The following is a 16,262-nucleotide window of genomic DNA, read 5'->3' on the forward strand; positions in this document are numbered from 1 at the left end:
CATCCTTTTATATAATATTGTGAAATTATACTAATATAGTTAGTATAAAGTCAGGTATAGTATATCATATGACATTATTATAAGATCGGTGTTATAGACAGCCTTTTATATAATAACATGAAATTATACAAATATAATTATATTGTTTAAAAACCTTAGAGGCTTTTATACTTGTCGTATCCCTTACCGGGAGTGTGGGATGTCGTCTTAACATCCTCCCAGGATTTATAACAAGTTTTTGAAATTCATAACATGATATTATACACAATAAAAATATATAAACAGTAAAAATGAATATTCTTACTTGTTGATTATTTTTGACTTCTTCTTATATTTTGGAGCGTCGAAAATTATAGAGAGCCTTCGAGCGATCGTGCTGATAACGTGTTGTGAAAAAGTAAAAATTTACGGTAAAAAGTAAATACTCCAAAACTCAAAATATATCAAACTCTACACTTTATAATATTTTTTTCTCAACTTAATTGTGTATTTTTCATCACAAATAAAGACCTATTTATAGATCTACATTTGAGATTAGTCCAAAAATTAATACATCATTATCTACATCATCACACACTAATTTTTCACATTTTACAACTCAATATTCAACATTCAACATTCAATATTCAATATTCAATATAATAATAATAATATATTTTTCAACACCAACCAAAATATATGTCCAACAAAGAGGTCATTACTTTTTCTAGCTATTATTTGGGGTCGAAATTGTTTTAGTCCCTCGCAAAATAACCATACAGATCTTCATTTTTTTTTCTCACATTTCTAACTGCAGTTCAGTTTTTTCTTTCACAAAACGGTCCTGGATAAATGAGCAACAAATGGACCAATATGTACATTAAGGAGGCGTTAACATTAGAGATTGCTACCTTATGAGTCTATGCATCTTTCCAATATCCATGCGATGAGTTAAGAATTCTAATATTACTTGAGTTATATATTCGTCAGCACAAGAGTTACGTTTCGATTCCACTCTTGGACTAATCACTTAGTTCTATATGATCACTTTTGGTGCCATGCTAAATCACAATTATTCACCTTTTTTTTTTTGGGTCCAAATTAATCCTTTTCCTTGTCAAGGCATGTCACATACACGTTGAGAAAGCCGAAAATGTTGTTTCTGTTTTAGTCTGGCGGCCTGAATATTGAAAAATAGTGTAGATTCCAAATAGATTCCACCAGATACAAGTTGTCCTAAACAAACCTATAAATTACAATTATTAAATAAATATTTTAAAACACAAATTCTTCTGCGCCGAACCAACAGAAATCAGTTGGAAAAATCAAGATCACACGCCAAAACACAGTAATTAACCCCTAACAACATTAATTAGTAGCGTAATTAATATCATCCACTTAATTTCTAGCTAATCTTTCCCATGTTCATTGTAGTTTCTGAATGTCCCTATAGACCTCGGATCCCACTCCACCAATATACATTTGCACCAGATCCCTTCGCTGTTTCACTTTCAATAATCCAAATTTCTACAGCTCGTATCCAAATCCAATGCACATTTGTTTCTATTCTTCTTTAAATCCATATATCCAACATGAATCAGAACAAGACCCTTCTCATATCCTCCAAATTCTTGCACATAATTATCTGTAAAGAAATTTGAGATTGATTTTGTTCTTTAAATTGTCGGTAGTTTTTCAACGACCCATTAATGTACAGCTCAGTTAAGACCGGATTCCGGTCTCTGTACATCACTCTGCTGCTGATAGTGGTGGCCGCCACTCTCACCATCCGGGCACTGCTCCATTTCAATGGCGGCGGAGCCAGCTTTCAGCAGAAATATGAAATCCCACCTGCTAGAACCCCTCAAAAACCAGTCTTTAACGAAACGCTTTTGAAATATGCTGCTGTCGAAATAGCGGAGGCTCGTGTAAAGCAAGAAGTCGATGATTTGTTGAATGCAAATTTCAGAAACAGAGGCGAAAAGGGATCTTTCCTTTCTTTTGGAAGGCACCGCATTGATTTGAGGCTCAAGTCTTCTAGAGGGACTCCACTGCAGGTCCAGTCCCCGGAGTTCAATCGCCTGTGGTTAAATCTCAGGAGGTATTTGAGTGATTGGTGGAGGAACAGAAGGCTGGATTTGGATACAACGTTGGATTCTGCTAATGATGCTAAAGTTACTTTTGAGGAGTACTACAGTGGTGTAAAAGATTCAAGAAAGAGATACAAGAGTTGTGCTGTGGTGGGAAACAGTGGGATTCTGTTGAGTAGTGATCATGGTAAGCTGATCGATAGTCATGAGATTGTTATTCGGCTAAACAACGCGAGAATCGCGGGATATGAGCGCGACGTGGGGGCGAAAACGAGTGTGTCTTTCATTAACAGCAACATATTAAGTTCGTGCGCGCGCAGGGTGGATTGTTTTTGCCATCCTTACGGCGAGGAAGTGCCTACGGTTATGTATATATGTCAACCGGTTCACTTTTTCGATTTCTTGGTGTGCAATGCTTCTCACAAGGCGCCTTTGGTTGTTACCGATCCAAGATTCGACATGTTGTGTGCTAGGATCGTGAAGTATTACTCGTTGAAACGGTTCGTGGAGACAACCGGGAAGGATTGTGGCGAATGGGGGTCGGCTCACGATGCGCTCGAGTTCCACTACTCTTCGGGTATGCAAGCGATCATGCTTGCCGTGGGGACTTGTGACAAGGTTAGTGTTTTTGGGTTCGGGAAATCTTGTTCAGCTAGACACCATTACCATACGAGTCAAAAGGCCGAGCTTTCGCTACACGACTACGAGGCAGAGTATGATTTTTATGAGGATTTGATGAAAAGACCAGAGGCTATTCCCTTCATATCAGATGAATTCAAGTTTCCTTCTGTCGAAATGTATCGCTAAAATTTTGTAGGATTAGCTTTTTTGACTAGTTTTTTATTCAGTACGCGTCTGGCTCCGATCGCATAACGACGTGGGGAAAGAACTAAAGTTGTAACAAGAATATTGTTTCATTATAATTAGCTGAGGTATACAGTCCAAGATATATAGTTAATTCATGATTGTAACTCAATTGTAAGTTTGTAACTAGAAGTTGAAAATGAATGCATTAATTTACAAGTCTGAAGCCCTTTTTTGCTGGTTTGGATATTGTTCTTGAATTGTTAATATATGCATATTTTTAAGGTTTGATTTATTTATTAATCTTTAAGGGGTTGATGGAACCGATCGATACATGTGAAGTTAGAACAAAGATCAAATCGTGTATTAATTTGGTGGTTTAATATTGTATCCTCAAACTAACAAACTTGGATGATGCGGATGTTATGTTAGATTTAAATATATACAACAGTTTCGTTCATGCAATGCGTGCTTAGGAGATAGTTTTTTGGCATGTAATATGCGTGGACTCAAGTAGAAAAGTGTATGGATAATTTTTTGTTGACTAACGCTATATGTGTATCTTGGTTTACACCATTTTTTATTAATGTTTTTTTTGATTAATAATTAGATATTTATTTTTTATCATTGGTATTTTAAATGAGGAAAAATTTAAGTAAGAGTGTAAATCAAGGTGTACATCTAGCATTTTTTTGTTTATTTTAATCGTGGTTGATTTTTTTTCATAAGATATGTTGAAATTAGTTACACTAATGGCGATAATCAGCTAGAATAATTATTGAAGTTGGATGATTTATTGTAGTTAAGTGCAGTAATTTATCTTTTACACATTTTATAATTTTGTTGTGAAAAATACCGGTAAAAATATTAGTCATTTGGTTTTGTTGTTGTGCCAAATTAGATCAAAGGTATGGTAGAGTGCCACTTCCTTTATATATGCTTTATCACAAGACAATATAAGTTTTTAACTCAAAATTAAAGCTTGACATTATATAGAAATTGCAGATCCCTTCTTTCGTTCCTCCTTTAAGGGTTTGGTTCTACTCTTGAAAATCAATTTGGATATCTATATAATTTTTACTAAATATAATAATTTTCCACCAAAATGAAATTACTAAAAAAAAGAAATCATGTTAATTGATGTTCTATATAATATTGATAATTTTTTATTTAAAATTTGAAATTGATCGGACAATTTTGAATTTCAATTATCAATAGTTTTCTTGAAAAAATATCCATAAATATTATAAATGATAATATGCCAATTTTTTTTTTAAAAAAAATTGAAATTTGATAAAAAAAATTATCATCTTAAAAAATTAGTTAATTATTGTGTTTCAAATTTTAAAATTTAATCGGATATTATATATTTTTAATTCTGTTATTCTTTTTGTGTCCCAATTAACCTAGGACATTATATTATAACTAGCAAGCGTGGCACACGCGTTGCGTGTGTAACCAAAAAAAGCGGCGACACCTTGATGTATAACTTAATACATGTTCTGAAAATAAATCTAATGCAATCAAATAAGATAACTAAAATATGTTGGAAACTTATATTTGGTCAGAGTTAAACCCAAATTATCTCAAAAACTGAGTAGATAACGGATGATCAAAGACATTACCATTTCCATATTATTTATATGACACAAGGCGTTCCTTCTTCATAAACCAAATAATGGGATGTTTACATAACATTAATTTGGATCAAACGTTAAATCCATATGCCTTGGAATTAAGTAACAAATATTTCCATAAACAAAGAGAATTATTTCATTTAAATTTTATTTCTCTACATAAATCTTTCGGCTCCCATCTGTAGATTTTGTTTCCATTTGATGGGTATAAGTATATTTTTTAATATACTTTTTATATATAAATTAATAGAGTGGGTCGATTTGTGAGAATAATATTTTTAAAGGACTAATTCTTAATTTTGTCGTCCTGGGTGATTAAATTGCATTTTTTGAGCCTAGGAAGGTTAGTGTGCAATTTAGCTCAATTTTGCCTATAAATAGGAGTGAATCTCTTCATTTCAAGGTAAGTGACTCTTTAGCTTAAAAAAGCTCTCTGCTCTCCTGTTTTGTATGGAGGTGATCGCTGACTTGAGCGTCAGAGGGTTTTTGCCGGGTGACCACCCGACGCCTCTAACGTGTGTTCGTGAATCAGGTGACAGCCCAAAAGGAAGACGTGCAACTTCTTCAGGTGACCGAAGGAGTAGGAGATCAGGAGATCGTTCCCATCTGTAGGTGACTGAAGAAGCAGGAGACCAGGAGGACGTACGACTTCCTATTTTATTTGCTGAATAGGGACATAATTATTTCGCCCGCATCAGATTGGCGTCGTCTGTGGGAAAGCCACCTATCCACTAGAGATGCAAACGCGATCACATGCCACCCGTAACACTGAAGGTGGACGGGAGCTCCCGCCTCCTAACCACCTGCCGCAAGAGGAGTTTCTGATCACCCCAAATGCCTTGAAATCCATGTTGGAGGAAGCTGCCTCACGTGCGGTCGCGGAGGCCATGACACATTTTTTGGCAACGCAACATCATAACTTGGGAAACAATCCAAATGTAAATGGTGAATTGCCTCCTCCTCAACACCAAGAAAGGAGACGCACACTAGAAGAAGAAGTTGGAACGAACAGGGTACCAAACCCCAGTGCAAGAAGGGAAACAGTGGTCCATGAGGAGGAGGTAAATAGCCACGGGCCCGTGCGCCCCGGAATTCGGACTGAGGAGAGAGGAGAAAGTGCTCTAGCAATCTTACCAGCCCGGCGTAGCCCATTCACTACTGCTATCTTAGCTGAGGTACTAACAGCTGGAGTGAAAATAGCAAGTCTGCCAGAGTACGATGGTTTAGGAGATCCTCAGGATCATCTCGATAGGTTTTATGCAAAAGCCGATCTATATGACTTCAGTGATGCCGCGTACTGCAATGTAGTGACCCTTACCCGGATCACCTACTAAACAGAACTTATGCATGCAATTAACTTAATAAAACAGATATCAAAATAAAACTGCGGAATCCAATAACATTATACAATCCCAAGTAAAGGAATCTGTAATTATCCAATAATATACAACCAAATCGAATAGTTGTATAAACCCAAACAACAGTAATAAAACCTAGACGAAGCTCCAGCTGGCCAACCACTGACTAGCCCCTCCTGGATCCACCCTCCTCGTCCAATCGCAAACCTGCCCCATGGAATAGGGTGTCCAGAAAATATAGAGTACGAGACGTGAGCATCAAACGCTCAGTGCGAGAGTATGAGTATACATGCATGCAAAGTGAACTCCCTATAGACTCGAGGTCAAGGATCAGATAACAGAGACAGACCGGGCCCTGGTATGTAGCACGCTGTGCCGTCGCTACAGGAGGTGGCTCCCATACCGAGATAACCGTGGAAACGCCGGACCCAAATCGATGGAAGTCCATCCACTAACAGGATAGGGTACGACCCTACTAACAGACATCTCGAAGGAGATACAGCAAGATGCAAATGAATGCAGCATAATATCATGGCATATAAATCATGCAGTCATATAATACATGCATACTCAGTCAGGATATCTCGAACAGTACTTTCGTACCTCAATACAGTGCAAGCTCTACCAACTCTAGGTCCACGCCTATAGTCTGCTCTACACTGCCAAATGATACTACTATCATCAAAGTGCTCTAAAAGCCTTAACTAAGCTATTGCATACTCCTAAATATTTATAGGGAGCAAAAGCTATACCTTCGTCCGTCGTTAGCCCTTTGATGTCAATGCCTCCAGAACTTGGGCACAACTCCGCTACGACTACCGAACGCCTCGCCGACCTCCGGACCAAGCCTAAGAAGCCTAGAACAGCTCCAAAAGGACTAGAAAGGAAAGGAGAACTCGGAATTGGCAAATGAAAGTGAAGTCTCGGCCTTCTATTTATAGACAACGATCGGAACTTCCGATCCTTGATCGGAACGTCCGAACCTCGATCGGAACGTCCGATCCTGCCATCGGAGCTTCCGAAGATCCTGATCTGCCACGTGTTAAAATATCACTTGTTGACTCCGGATAGGGGTGATCGGAGCTTCCGGTCCTGATCGGAGCTTCCGATCCAATCACACGTCATGCCTGACGTAATAACATCGGTGCCTCCGATCGCTCATCGGAGCTTCCGATCCTGTTCGGAGCTTCCGATCGTGCCTTCGGAGCTTCCGATCCGTCCGATGCCTAATTCAATTAATTAGCATTAATCCTTTAATTACTCAATTAGGGCACGGGCTACTACATTCTCCCCCACTTAAGATATTTCGTCCTCGAAATCAGATCTTAAGTACCGAATGCAAATACAGAAATCAGAAACATTCTTTATTCAAATCAAACGTTTACAGAGTTTGCAACTGCATACAACTTAAAGAATGAAATCAAAACAACTCAGGATGGTCTTTACGCATCCTGTCCTCAAGCTCCCAAGTGGCTTCCTCAGTACCTCGGCGCTGCCACTGAATTAAAACCAAAGGAATGACTTTGTTCCGTAAAACCTTATCCTTATAATCCAGGATACGAAGAGGTTTCTCAACATAAGTCAAATCCTTGTCTACCTGAACCTCAGACCGCTGCAGAATATGAGATTCATCCGCCACATACCGTCGCAACAGAGATACGTGGAACACGTCGTGAATGCTGGATAGATGCGGTGGCAATGCTAGTCGATAAGCCAAATCGCCAATACTCTCCAAGATCTCAAACGGACCGATAAATCTGGGAGACAACTTGCCCTTAAGGCCAAATCTGAGAATCTTGCGGAAAGGTGACACTCTCAGAAACACTTTCTCCCCGACCTCGAACTGCAAAGGCCTACGCTTGATATTAGCATAACTGGCCTGACGATCCTGTGCAGTCTTAATCCGTTTCTTGATCTGATCAACAATGTCTATCGCCTGCTGGATAAACTCCGGTCCTTCAGCCTGTCTCTCCCCCACTTCTTCCCAGAAGAGTGGAGTACGACAACGTCGCCCATACAACGCCTCAAAAGGTGCCATCCCAATACTAGTGTGATAGCTGTTGTTGTAAGCGAACTCGATCAACGGCAAATGATCCTGCCAGGCTGAACCAAAATTCATGACGCTCGCTCTAAGCATATCCTCTAACGTACGGATAGTGCGCTCTGACTGACCATCAGTCTCCGGATGATAGGCTGTACTCAAACTGAGAGTAGTACCCATCGCACGCTGAACACTCCCCCAGAACCTAGAAGTAAACCTGGGGTCCCGATCGCTGACAATGCTCACAGGCACTCCATGAAGTCGAACGATCTCCTGAATGTACAACCGAGCCATGCGATCCACAGAGTACTCTCGGATATAGGCAATGAAATGCGCTGACTTGGTGAGTCGGTCCACCACCACCCAGATAGCATCACAGTTCCTCGGGGATACCGGTAAATGGGTCACAAAGTCCATAGTGATAAACGCCCATTTCCATTCAGGAATAGGCAGACTGTGAAGCAATCCTCCGGGTCGTCGGTGCTCTGCCTTGATCTGTTGACACACCAAACATCTCGAAACAAACTGATAAACACTGCGTTTCATTCCCTTCCACCAGAAACGAGTACGTAGATCCTTGTACATCTTATTGCTCCCAGGATGAATACTCAACTTAGTGCGATGTGCCTGAGATAAAATCTCCTCTCGCAACTCTTCATCCTGTGGAATCACAAGCCTACCAGACAAACACAGAAAGCCGTCTGACTGATAATGAAATCCAGACGAGCTACCCTCGTTAGCTAGACGAGCTAAACGCTGGGTCTTTGAATCAGACATCTGAGCATCTCGGATCCGCGAATACAAGGCTGGCTCAGATAATATCGCAAACATCTGGATACTCTGCATACCTTTCTTATGCTTGAAGGTAAAACCTGAAGTACAACAGTCACTGATCGCACTAGACATCGAACAAGTCTGAAGTGCGGATAGTCGCACCTTGCGACTCAAAGCATCAGCGGTGAGATTAGCAGCTCCCGGATGGTACTTAATCTCGCAATCATAGTCCTTAAGCAAGTCCATCCAACGTCTCTGTCTCATGTTCAATTCTGCCTGAGTGAACAAATACTTGAGACTCTTATGGTCGGTGAAGATCTCAAATTTCTCGCCATACAGATAATGACGCCAGATCTTCAAAGCGAACACAATGGCTGCTAACTCCAAATCATGTACTGGGTAGTTGTCCTCGTGAAGCTTTAGCTGTCTAGAAGCGTATGCGATCACATGCCCATTCTGAGTCAGGACACAACCTAACCCCTGAAGAGAAGCATCCGTGTAAACTACATACCCTCCAGATCCTGACGGTAATGCTAACACCGGCGCAGAAGTCAACCGCCGTCGAAGCTCACGGAAATTCTCCTCACACTCGGAGGACCACTCAAAATCCACACCCTTGCGGGTAAGCTGCGTCAACGGTCGAGCTAACTGAGAGAAGTTCAGAATGAAGCGACGATAATACCCTGCTAGACCCAGAAAACTACGGATCTCAGCAACCGTCGTCGGACGCGACCAATTAAGTACCGCTTCAATCTTGCTTGGATCAACAGAAATCCCTTCCCTGGATATGATATGGCCAAGAAAGACCACTCTATCCATCCAGAACTCACACTTGCTCAGCTTGGCGTATAACTGCTCATCTCGAAGAGTCTGTAGAACCAACCGCAAGTGAGAAATATGCTCTTCCGTATTACGTGAATACACCAAGATGTCGTCAATGAAGACCACGACAAACTTGTCCAAATACTCCCTGAAGACACGGTTCATCAGATCCATGAATATAGTCGGCGCATTAGTCAAACCAAATGGCATCACTAGGAACTCGTAATGCCCATAGCGAGTACGGAATGCAGTCTTGGCTACGTCCTGATCACGGACTCTCAACTGATGATACCCAGACCTCAAGTCAATCTTGGAGTAAATTGATGTGCCCTGCAGCTGGTCAAACAAGTCATCAACACGAGGCAACGGATACTTGTTCTTCACAGTGACTCGATTCAGCTGCCGATAGTCAATGCACAGCCGCATCGACCCATCCTTCTTCTTCACGAAGAGAACAGGAGCTCCCCAAGGAGATACACTAGGACGAATATACCCCTTGTCCAAAAGATCCTGTAGCTGATTCTTCAACTCACGCATCTCTGACGGAGCCAGACGATACGGTGCTCTAGAAATAGGCGAAGTACCCGGCATCAACTCTATGCCAAACTCGACTTCCCTAGCAGGAGGAAAACCGGAATCTCATCAGGAAACACATCTGGAAATTCATCCACAACAGGAATGCTCTCTATCCCAATACTCTCAGCGGACAAATCAACTGCATAGATAAGGTAGCCTTCCCCGCCAGACTCTAGAGCTCGACAGGCTCTCAAAGCGGATACCAAAGGCATCGGGGGTCGCGCTCCCTCACCATAGAAAAACCAACTCTCACTCCCTTCCGGATGAAAGCATACTAATCTCTGATAGCAGTCCACTGAAGCTCGATAGGTAGTCAGCACATCTATTCCCAGAATGCAATCAAAGTCGTCCATCGCCAGGACCATGAGATTCGCCAACAGAACGTTCCCTTCGAACTCTAAAGGGCAACCCATCACTAGACGCTTAGCCAAAGCAGATTGGCCCGTCGGAGTAGAAACAGACATCACTACATCTAGTGCAATGCATGGTAACTTATGCCTCTTAACAAAACGTGCAGAAATGAAGGAATGTGATGCACCAGTGTCAATAAGTACAAGAGAAGGTATACCATAAAGCATAAATGTACCTGCGATGACTTTCTCATTCTCCTCCACAGCCTGATCATGTCTCATGGCAAACACCTGGCCAGAAGCTCGTGACCTCAAATGAGAACTCCCAGCAGACTGTCCCTGCGACCTCTGCTATACGGTAGCCTGAGAACCCGATCCTGTACCAGAACCAGAACCGCCTCCCCCAGACTGTGGACAATCCCTCCGGATATGACCAGTCTCTCCACAACGGAAACAAGCTCCAGAAGCTCTACGGCACTTGTCGGATGGATGGTTCTTCCCACAGTGATCAAACTTGTCCTTCTTACCGAAACGGACAATACCTCCAGAACCAGAGGAAGAAGAAGATCCAGACTTCTTGAAAGTTTGGGCACGGGGACCCAAAGAACTAGCAGGCCTCGACTGAGGGAAAGACCTGTTCCGCCGAATGCTGTCCTCCGCCTGATGACAACGGCTCACCAAACCCTCGTAGGACATGTCGTCACCAACCGCCACACGGTCATGGATCTCAGGGTTAAGGCCCTGAAGAAACAGATTATACTTCATCTCTGAGCTATCAGCAATCTCGGGGCAATAGGATAGCAGATCAAAGAACCTCTGCTGATACTCATCGATAGACATGGCTCCCTGTCGCAGACTCAGTAGCTCGCCTGCCTTCGACTGTCGGAGTGCAGGAGGAAAATACCGCTTTTGGAAAGCTGTGCGAAACTCGGCCCAGGTGGCCACTCCTCTCGCCGCAACAAAAGGTGTAGAAGTAAACCTCCACCACCTGCGTGCACGCCCATCCAGAAGATAGCCAAGGGTCTCCACCTTCTGCTCATCGGTGCATTGGAAAGTCTGAAAAGTCGTCTCCATGCGGTCTAACCAGTTCTCCGCATCCTCCGGAGACTCACCTCCAACTAAGGGCTTAGGACACATAGCTAAGAATCGACGCACAGTGAAACGCTCGTCGTCATGGTGACGATGACGCCGTTCTCGACGAGGCTCCCGGTCGGCATCACCCCAACGCCCACCAACACTGCCATGAGAACTCTGGTCGTCACGATTTGACATCTACAAAAATACCTCAAGATGAGACTAAATCCCAAGAAATCTTTTGCATGCTTTGATACCATAAATGTAGTGACCCTTACCCGGATCACCTACTAAACAGAACTTATGCATGCAATTAACTTAATAAAATAGATATCAGAATAAAACTGCGGAATCCAATAACATTATACAATCCCAAGTAAAGGAATCTGTAATTATCCAATAATATACAACCAAATCGAATAGCTGTATAAACCCAAACAACAGTAATAAAACCTAGACGAAGCTCCAGCTGGCCAACCACTGACTAGCCCCTCCTGGATCCACCCTCCTCGTCCAATCGCAAACCTGCCCCATGGAATAGGGTGTCCAGAAAATACAGAGTACGAGACGTGAGCATCAAACGCTCAGTGCGAGAGTATGAGTATACATGCATGCAAAGTGAACTCCCTATAGACTCAAGGTCAAGGATCAGATAACAGAAACAGACCGGGCCCTGGTATGTAGCACGCTGTGCCGTCGCTTCAGGAGGTGGCTCCCATATCGAGATAACCGTGAAAACGCCGGACCCAAATCGATGGAAGTCCATCCACTAACAGGATAGGGTACGACCCTACTAACAGACATCTCGAAGGAGATACAGCAAGATGCAAATGAATGCAGCATAATATCATGGCATATAAATCATGCAGTCATATAATACATGCATACTCAGTCAGGATATCTCGAACAGTACTTTCGTACCTCAATACAGTGCAAGCTCTACCAACTCTAGGTCCACGCCTATAGTCTGCTCTACACTGCCAAATGATACTACTATCATCAAAGTGCTCTAAAAGCCTTAACTAAGCTATTGCATACTCCTAAATATTTATAGGGAGCAAAAGCTATACCTTCGTCCGTCGTTAGCCCTTTGATGTCGATGCCTCCAGAACTTGGACACAACTCCGCTACGACTACCGAACGCCTCGCCGACCTCCGGACCAAGCCTAAGAAGCCTAGAACAGCTCCAAAAGGACTAGAAAGGAAAGGAGAACTCGGAATTGGCAAATGAAAGTGAAGTCTCGGCCTTCTATTTATAGACAACGATCGGAACTTCCGATCCTTGATCGGAACGTCCGAACCTCGATCGGAACGTCCGATCCTGCCATCGGAGCTTCCGAAGATCCTGATCTGCCACGTGTCAAAATATCACTTGTTGACTCCGGATAGGGGTGATCGGAGCTTCCGGTCCTGATCGGAGCTTCCGATCCAATCACACGTCATGCCTGAAGTAATAACATCGGTGCCTCCGATCGCTCATCGGAGCTTCCGATCCTGTTCGGAGCTTCCGATCGTGCCTTCGGAGCTTCCGATCCGTCCGATGCCTAATTCAATTAATTAGCATTAATCCTTTAATTACTCAATTAGGGCACGGGCTACTACATGCAAAATCTTCTGGACTACGCTGACTAATCGCGCACTGGCATGGTTCAATAAACTCCCAGCAGGAAGCATTGCAAGCCTGGAACAACTTACTCAGCATTTTCTTCATCAGTTCTCCATTAATCAAAAATACCCTAAGACTGCATCATACCTGTTCTCGGTTGTGCAAAAAGAAGGAGAGAGCTTGAGAGAGTATGTGCAAAGTTTCACTCAGGCTGTTCACGAAGTCCCGCATGTCAATCATGATCTCTTGGCAGGAATTATGCAATAAAACCTCCGTCATTGGAAGTTTAAGGAATCCATAGCGGGAAAACCCCCAAGCACCTTGGAAGAATTACTGGAAAGAGCCGAGAAGTATATACGCATTGAGGAGACTATTGAACCACGCTATTTAGGGAAAAGAAAAAGAGAAGAAGAAAAACCAAGAGAAGGCCGAAAAGAAGAGAAACGAGGATTCCAAGGCCCTCGTCTTCAGTAGGTACCCCTAAATGCGCGCTTGGCTGATATATTGGTGGTTGCGGAAAAGCAAGGTTTGCTGCAACCTCCGAGGCCAATGAAAGACAACCCAAAGCGACTGAAATCTGACAAGTATTGCCACTTTCACAAAGACAAAGGACATTCTACCGAAGACTGTTATAGTTTGAGAACAGAAATAGAGAAGCTGATCAAACGTGGCTATTTAAAAGACTTCGTGAGTAAGTCTCACCACCAACAACGAGACAACAAGACTTATGAAGACCGCCGAAACAGAGAACCCCCAAAGAATCATGAGAAGAAAGGAAAGCATAATGGAGATTTCCATGAGAACATGCCGACTGGAGGGGTTATCGCTGTTATAACAGGGGGACCAGCTTGCGGAGATTCAAATAGAGCAAGGAAGACTCTTTTGCGTAATGCTTCTAGGGGGAATCAATATCCTCACCCTAACCAAGCCCAAGTCATGTGTGAAATATCAAAACTATCAAAAGAAATGACATTCACTGAGTCAGATAGTGAATACCCTTTAGTTGAGCACAATGACGCATTGGTTGTCTCCGCTACAATATCCAACTTCTGGGTGAAAAAGATGCTGGTTGACTCAGGCAGTTCAGCAGATATCATTTTTCTTAATGCATTTGTTAAAATGGGGATAGACAATGCACAACTAACGCCCATCAGCACCCCTTTAGTTGGATTTTTTGGAGAAGTAGTGGAAGCACTAGGAGAGATCACACTTCCTCTCTCGCTAGGATCGTATCCGAGAAGAGTTACAAAAATGGTAAAGTTCTTGGTAGTAAATGCATCCTCTGCATATAACGTGATACTGGGGCACCCGAGTCTAAATATGTTCCAAGCCATAGGATCAACCTATCATATGAAGTTGAAGTTTCCAACGTCAGAAGGAGTTGGAGAGGCTGTTGGTGATAGCAGGTTGTCTAGGGAGTGTCATGCTAACATCCTGCGAGACCCAGCCAATTGCAAGAAAAGGTCAAGGGTGGACGAGATATCAACTCAGAAGAGAAGGCATCCACAGACAGATGAGCCCAAAAATGATAGAATACATACTATCGATAGTGAAGTCGAGAAAGTAAAACAATTAGAGGCAACCAAAGCGCTCAAAAGAATAGAGGTAACTCCAGGAAGTCCCGGTAGAACTCTTAAGATTGGAACGGAGATGCCTGCTGAAGTAGAACAGATGATAACAACGTTCCTCAGGGAAAATGCAGATGTATTCGCCTGGGAAGGTGAACCCTTACCAGGAATACCTCATGAGTATGCCCTCCATCAACTTAATGTGGACACCAGGATGAAGTCAGTAAAGCAAAAGAAACGATCTTTTGGAGCAGAAAATAACAAACATATTACGGCTGAAGTAGAAAAACTGGTGAAGACCAAGTATTTCAGGCCAGTCTCCTATCCCGAATGGCTAGCAAATGTGGTGCTTGTTCCCAAACCCGGAGGTAAGTGACGTCTATGCATAGACTTCACTGATTTAAACAAGTCTTGCCCCAAAGATCTCTTTCCCATGCCACGAATCGACTTGTTGGTTGATTCCACCGCCAGATGTGAGTTGCTCAGTTTTTTAGATGCTTACCAAGGGTACAATCAGATAGGTTTAGCTCCTGAAGATCAAGAAAAAGCAAGCTTCATTACTGATCAAGGTATCTATTGCTATGAAGTAATGCCTTTTGGGTTGAAAAATGCTGGAGCCACGTATCAAAGATTGGTAAACAAAATGTTCGAGAAATTGATCGGGCGGAGTATGGAGGTCTATATCGATGATATGTTGATAAAAAACGTTATAGCTCTCAAGCATATGGAAGATCTCAAAGAATGTTTTGAGGAAATACAAAATGAAGTTAAACCCCGAAAAATGTGCTTTTGGGGTTCGAGGAGGAAAATTCTTAGGATACATGGTTTTCCAGCGAGGAATAGAGGCGAACCCTGAGAAAATTAAAGCAATCCTAAGCATGGCGCCCCTCAAGAGCATAAAAGGGATGCAGGAGTTAGCAGGAAGGATGGCCGCCTTGAACCGTTTTATTTCTAGATCGGCTGACAGAGGATTGCCATTCTTCAAAGTCCTAAGGCAGGGAAAAGGTTTTCGTTGGACCGAAGAATGTCAGCATGCTTTCGAAGACTTAAAAAAGTACTTAGTGGCATCACCATTGCTCGTGAAACTAAGAGACGGAGATACCCTTTTACTCTACTTGGCAATATCGACTAAATCAATCAGCGCAGTTCTGACGGTGGACAGGGAACGAGAACATAAACCCATGTACTACATAAGCAAAGTAATGCAAGGCGCCGAGCTCCGATACACTAACATCGAGAAGTTGGCCTTAGCATTAGTAGTGGCAGGAAGAAAGCTGCGTCCCTACTTTTTATCCCACCAGGTGGTCGCCCTAACAAATCACCCTTTGAAGAGAATATTGTCCAGCCCAGAGGCGTCTGGAAGGATGACCAAATGGGCCATCGAGCTAAGTGAGTATGAGATTGAATATCAGCCACGCCCCGCCATTAAAGCACAAGTTCTAGCAGACTTCATAGTAGAAATGGAAACCAATGGCGCAGGAGTTTCAGCTCCCACTTGGACGATCCACGTAGATGGATCCTCCACGTCCGGAGGGAGTGGAGCTGGAGTGTTAGTAGAGAGTCCACAGGGAGATCAGTTCTAG

The 16,262-nt window shown here is 42.7% G+C and overlaps 2 protein-coding genes across 2 annotated transcripts; both read left to right on the top strand.

The window, feature by feature from the left end:
- The first annotated feature begins 1,368 nt into the window (after positions 1 to 1,368).
- LOC140892649 (beta-1,6-galactosyltransferase GALT29A-like) lies at positions 1,369 to 3,093 on the top strand. Its single transcript, XM_073301594.1, has one exon. It carries the CDS (start codon positions 1,689 to 1,691, stop codon positions 2,874 to 2,876), a length of 1,188 nt encoding a protein of 395 aa, XP_073157695.1. The 5' UTR covers positions 1,369 to 1,688; the 3' UTR covers positions 2,877 to 3,093.
- A 10,567-nt stretch (positions 3,094 to 13,660) lies between these two features.
- On the top strand, positions 13,661 to 16,262 carry LOC140888866 (uncharacterized). Its single transcript, XM_073296571.1, has 3 exons — positions 13,661 to 15,047; positions 15,174 to 15,313; positions 15,393 to 16,262. Exons 1-3 carry the CDS (start codon positions 13,661 to 13,663, stop codon positions 16,260 to 16,262), a joined length of 2,397 nt encoding a protein of 798 aa, XP_073152672.1.

Source organism: Henckelia pumila, chromosome 3 (assembly GCF_033568475.1).
Source record: "Henckelia pumila isolate YLH828 chromosome 3, ASM3356847v2, whole genome shotgun sequence".
NCBI classification, from domain to species: Eukaryota; Viridiplantae; Streptophyta; class Magnoliopsida; order Lamiales; family Gesneriaceae; genus Henckelia; species Henckelia pumila.

Coding starts and splice junctions, on each gene's coding strand:
- LOC140892649 (XM_073301594.1), top strand. CDS start 1,689: ATGTACAGCTCAGTTAAGACCGGATTCCGGTCTCTGTACATCACTCTG.
- LOC140888866 (XM_073296571.1), top strand. CDS start 13,661: ATGAAAGACAACCCAAAGCGACTGAAATCTGACAAGTATTGCCACTTT. Junction 15,048..15,173: donor GCTTGTTCCCAAACCCGGAG/GTAAGTGACGTC, acceptor TCAGTTTTTTAG/ATGCTTACCAAGGGTACAAT. Junction 15,314..15,392: donor GAGCCACGTATCAAAGATTG/GTAAACAAAATG, acceptor AAAACGTTATAG/CTCTCAAGCATATGGAAGAT.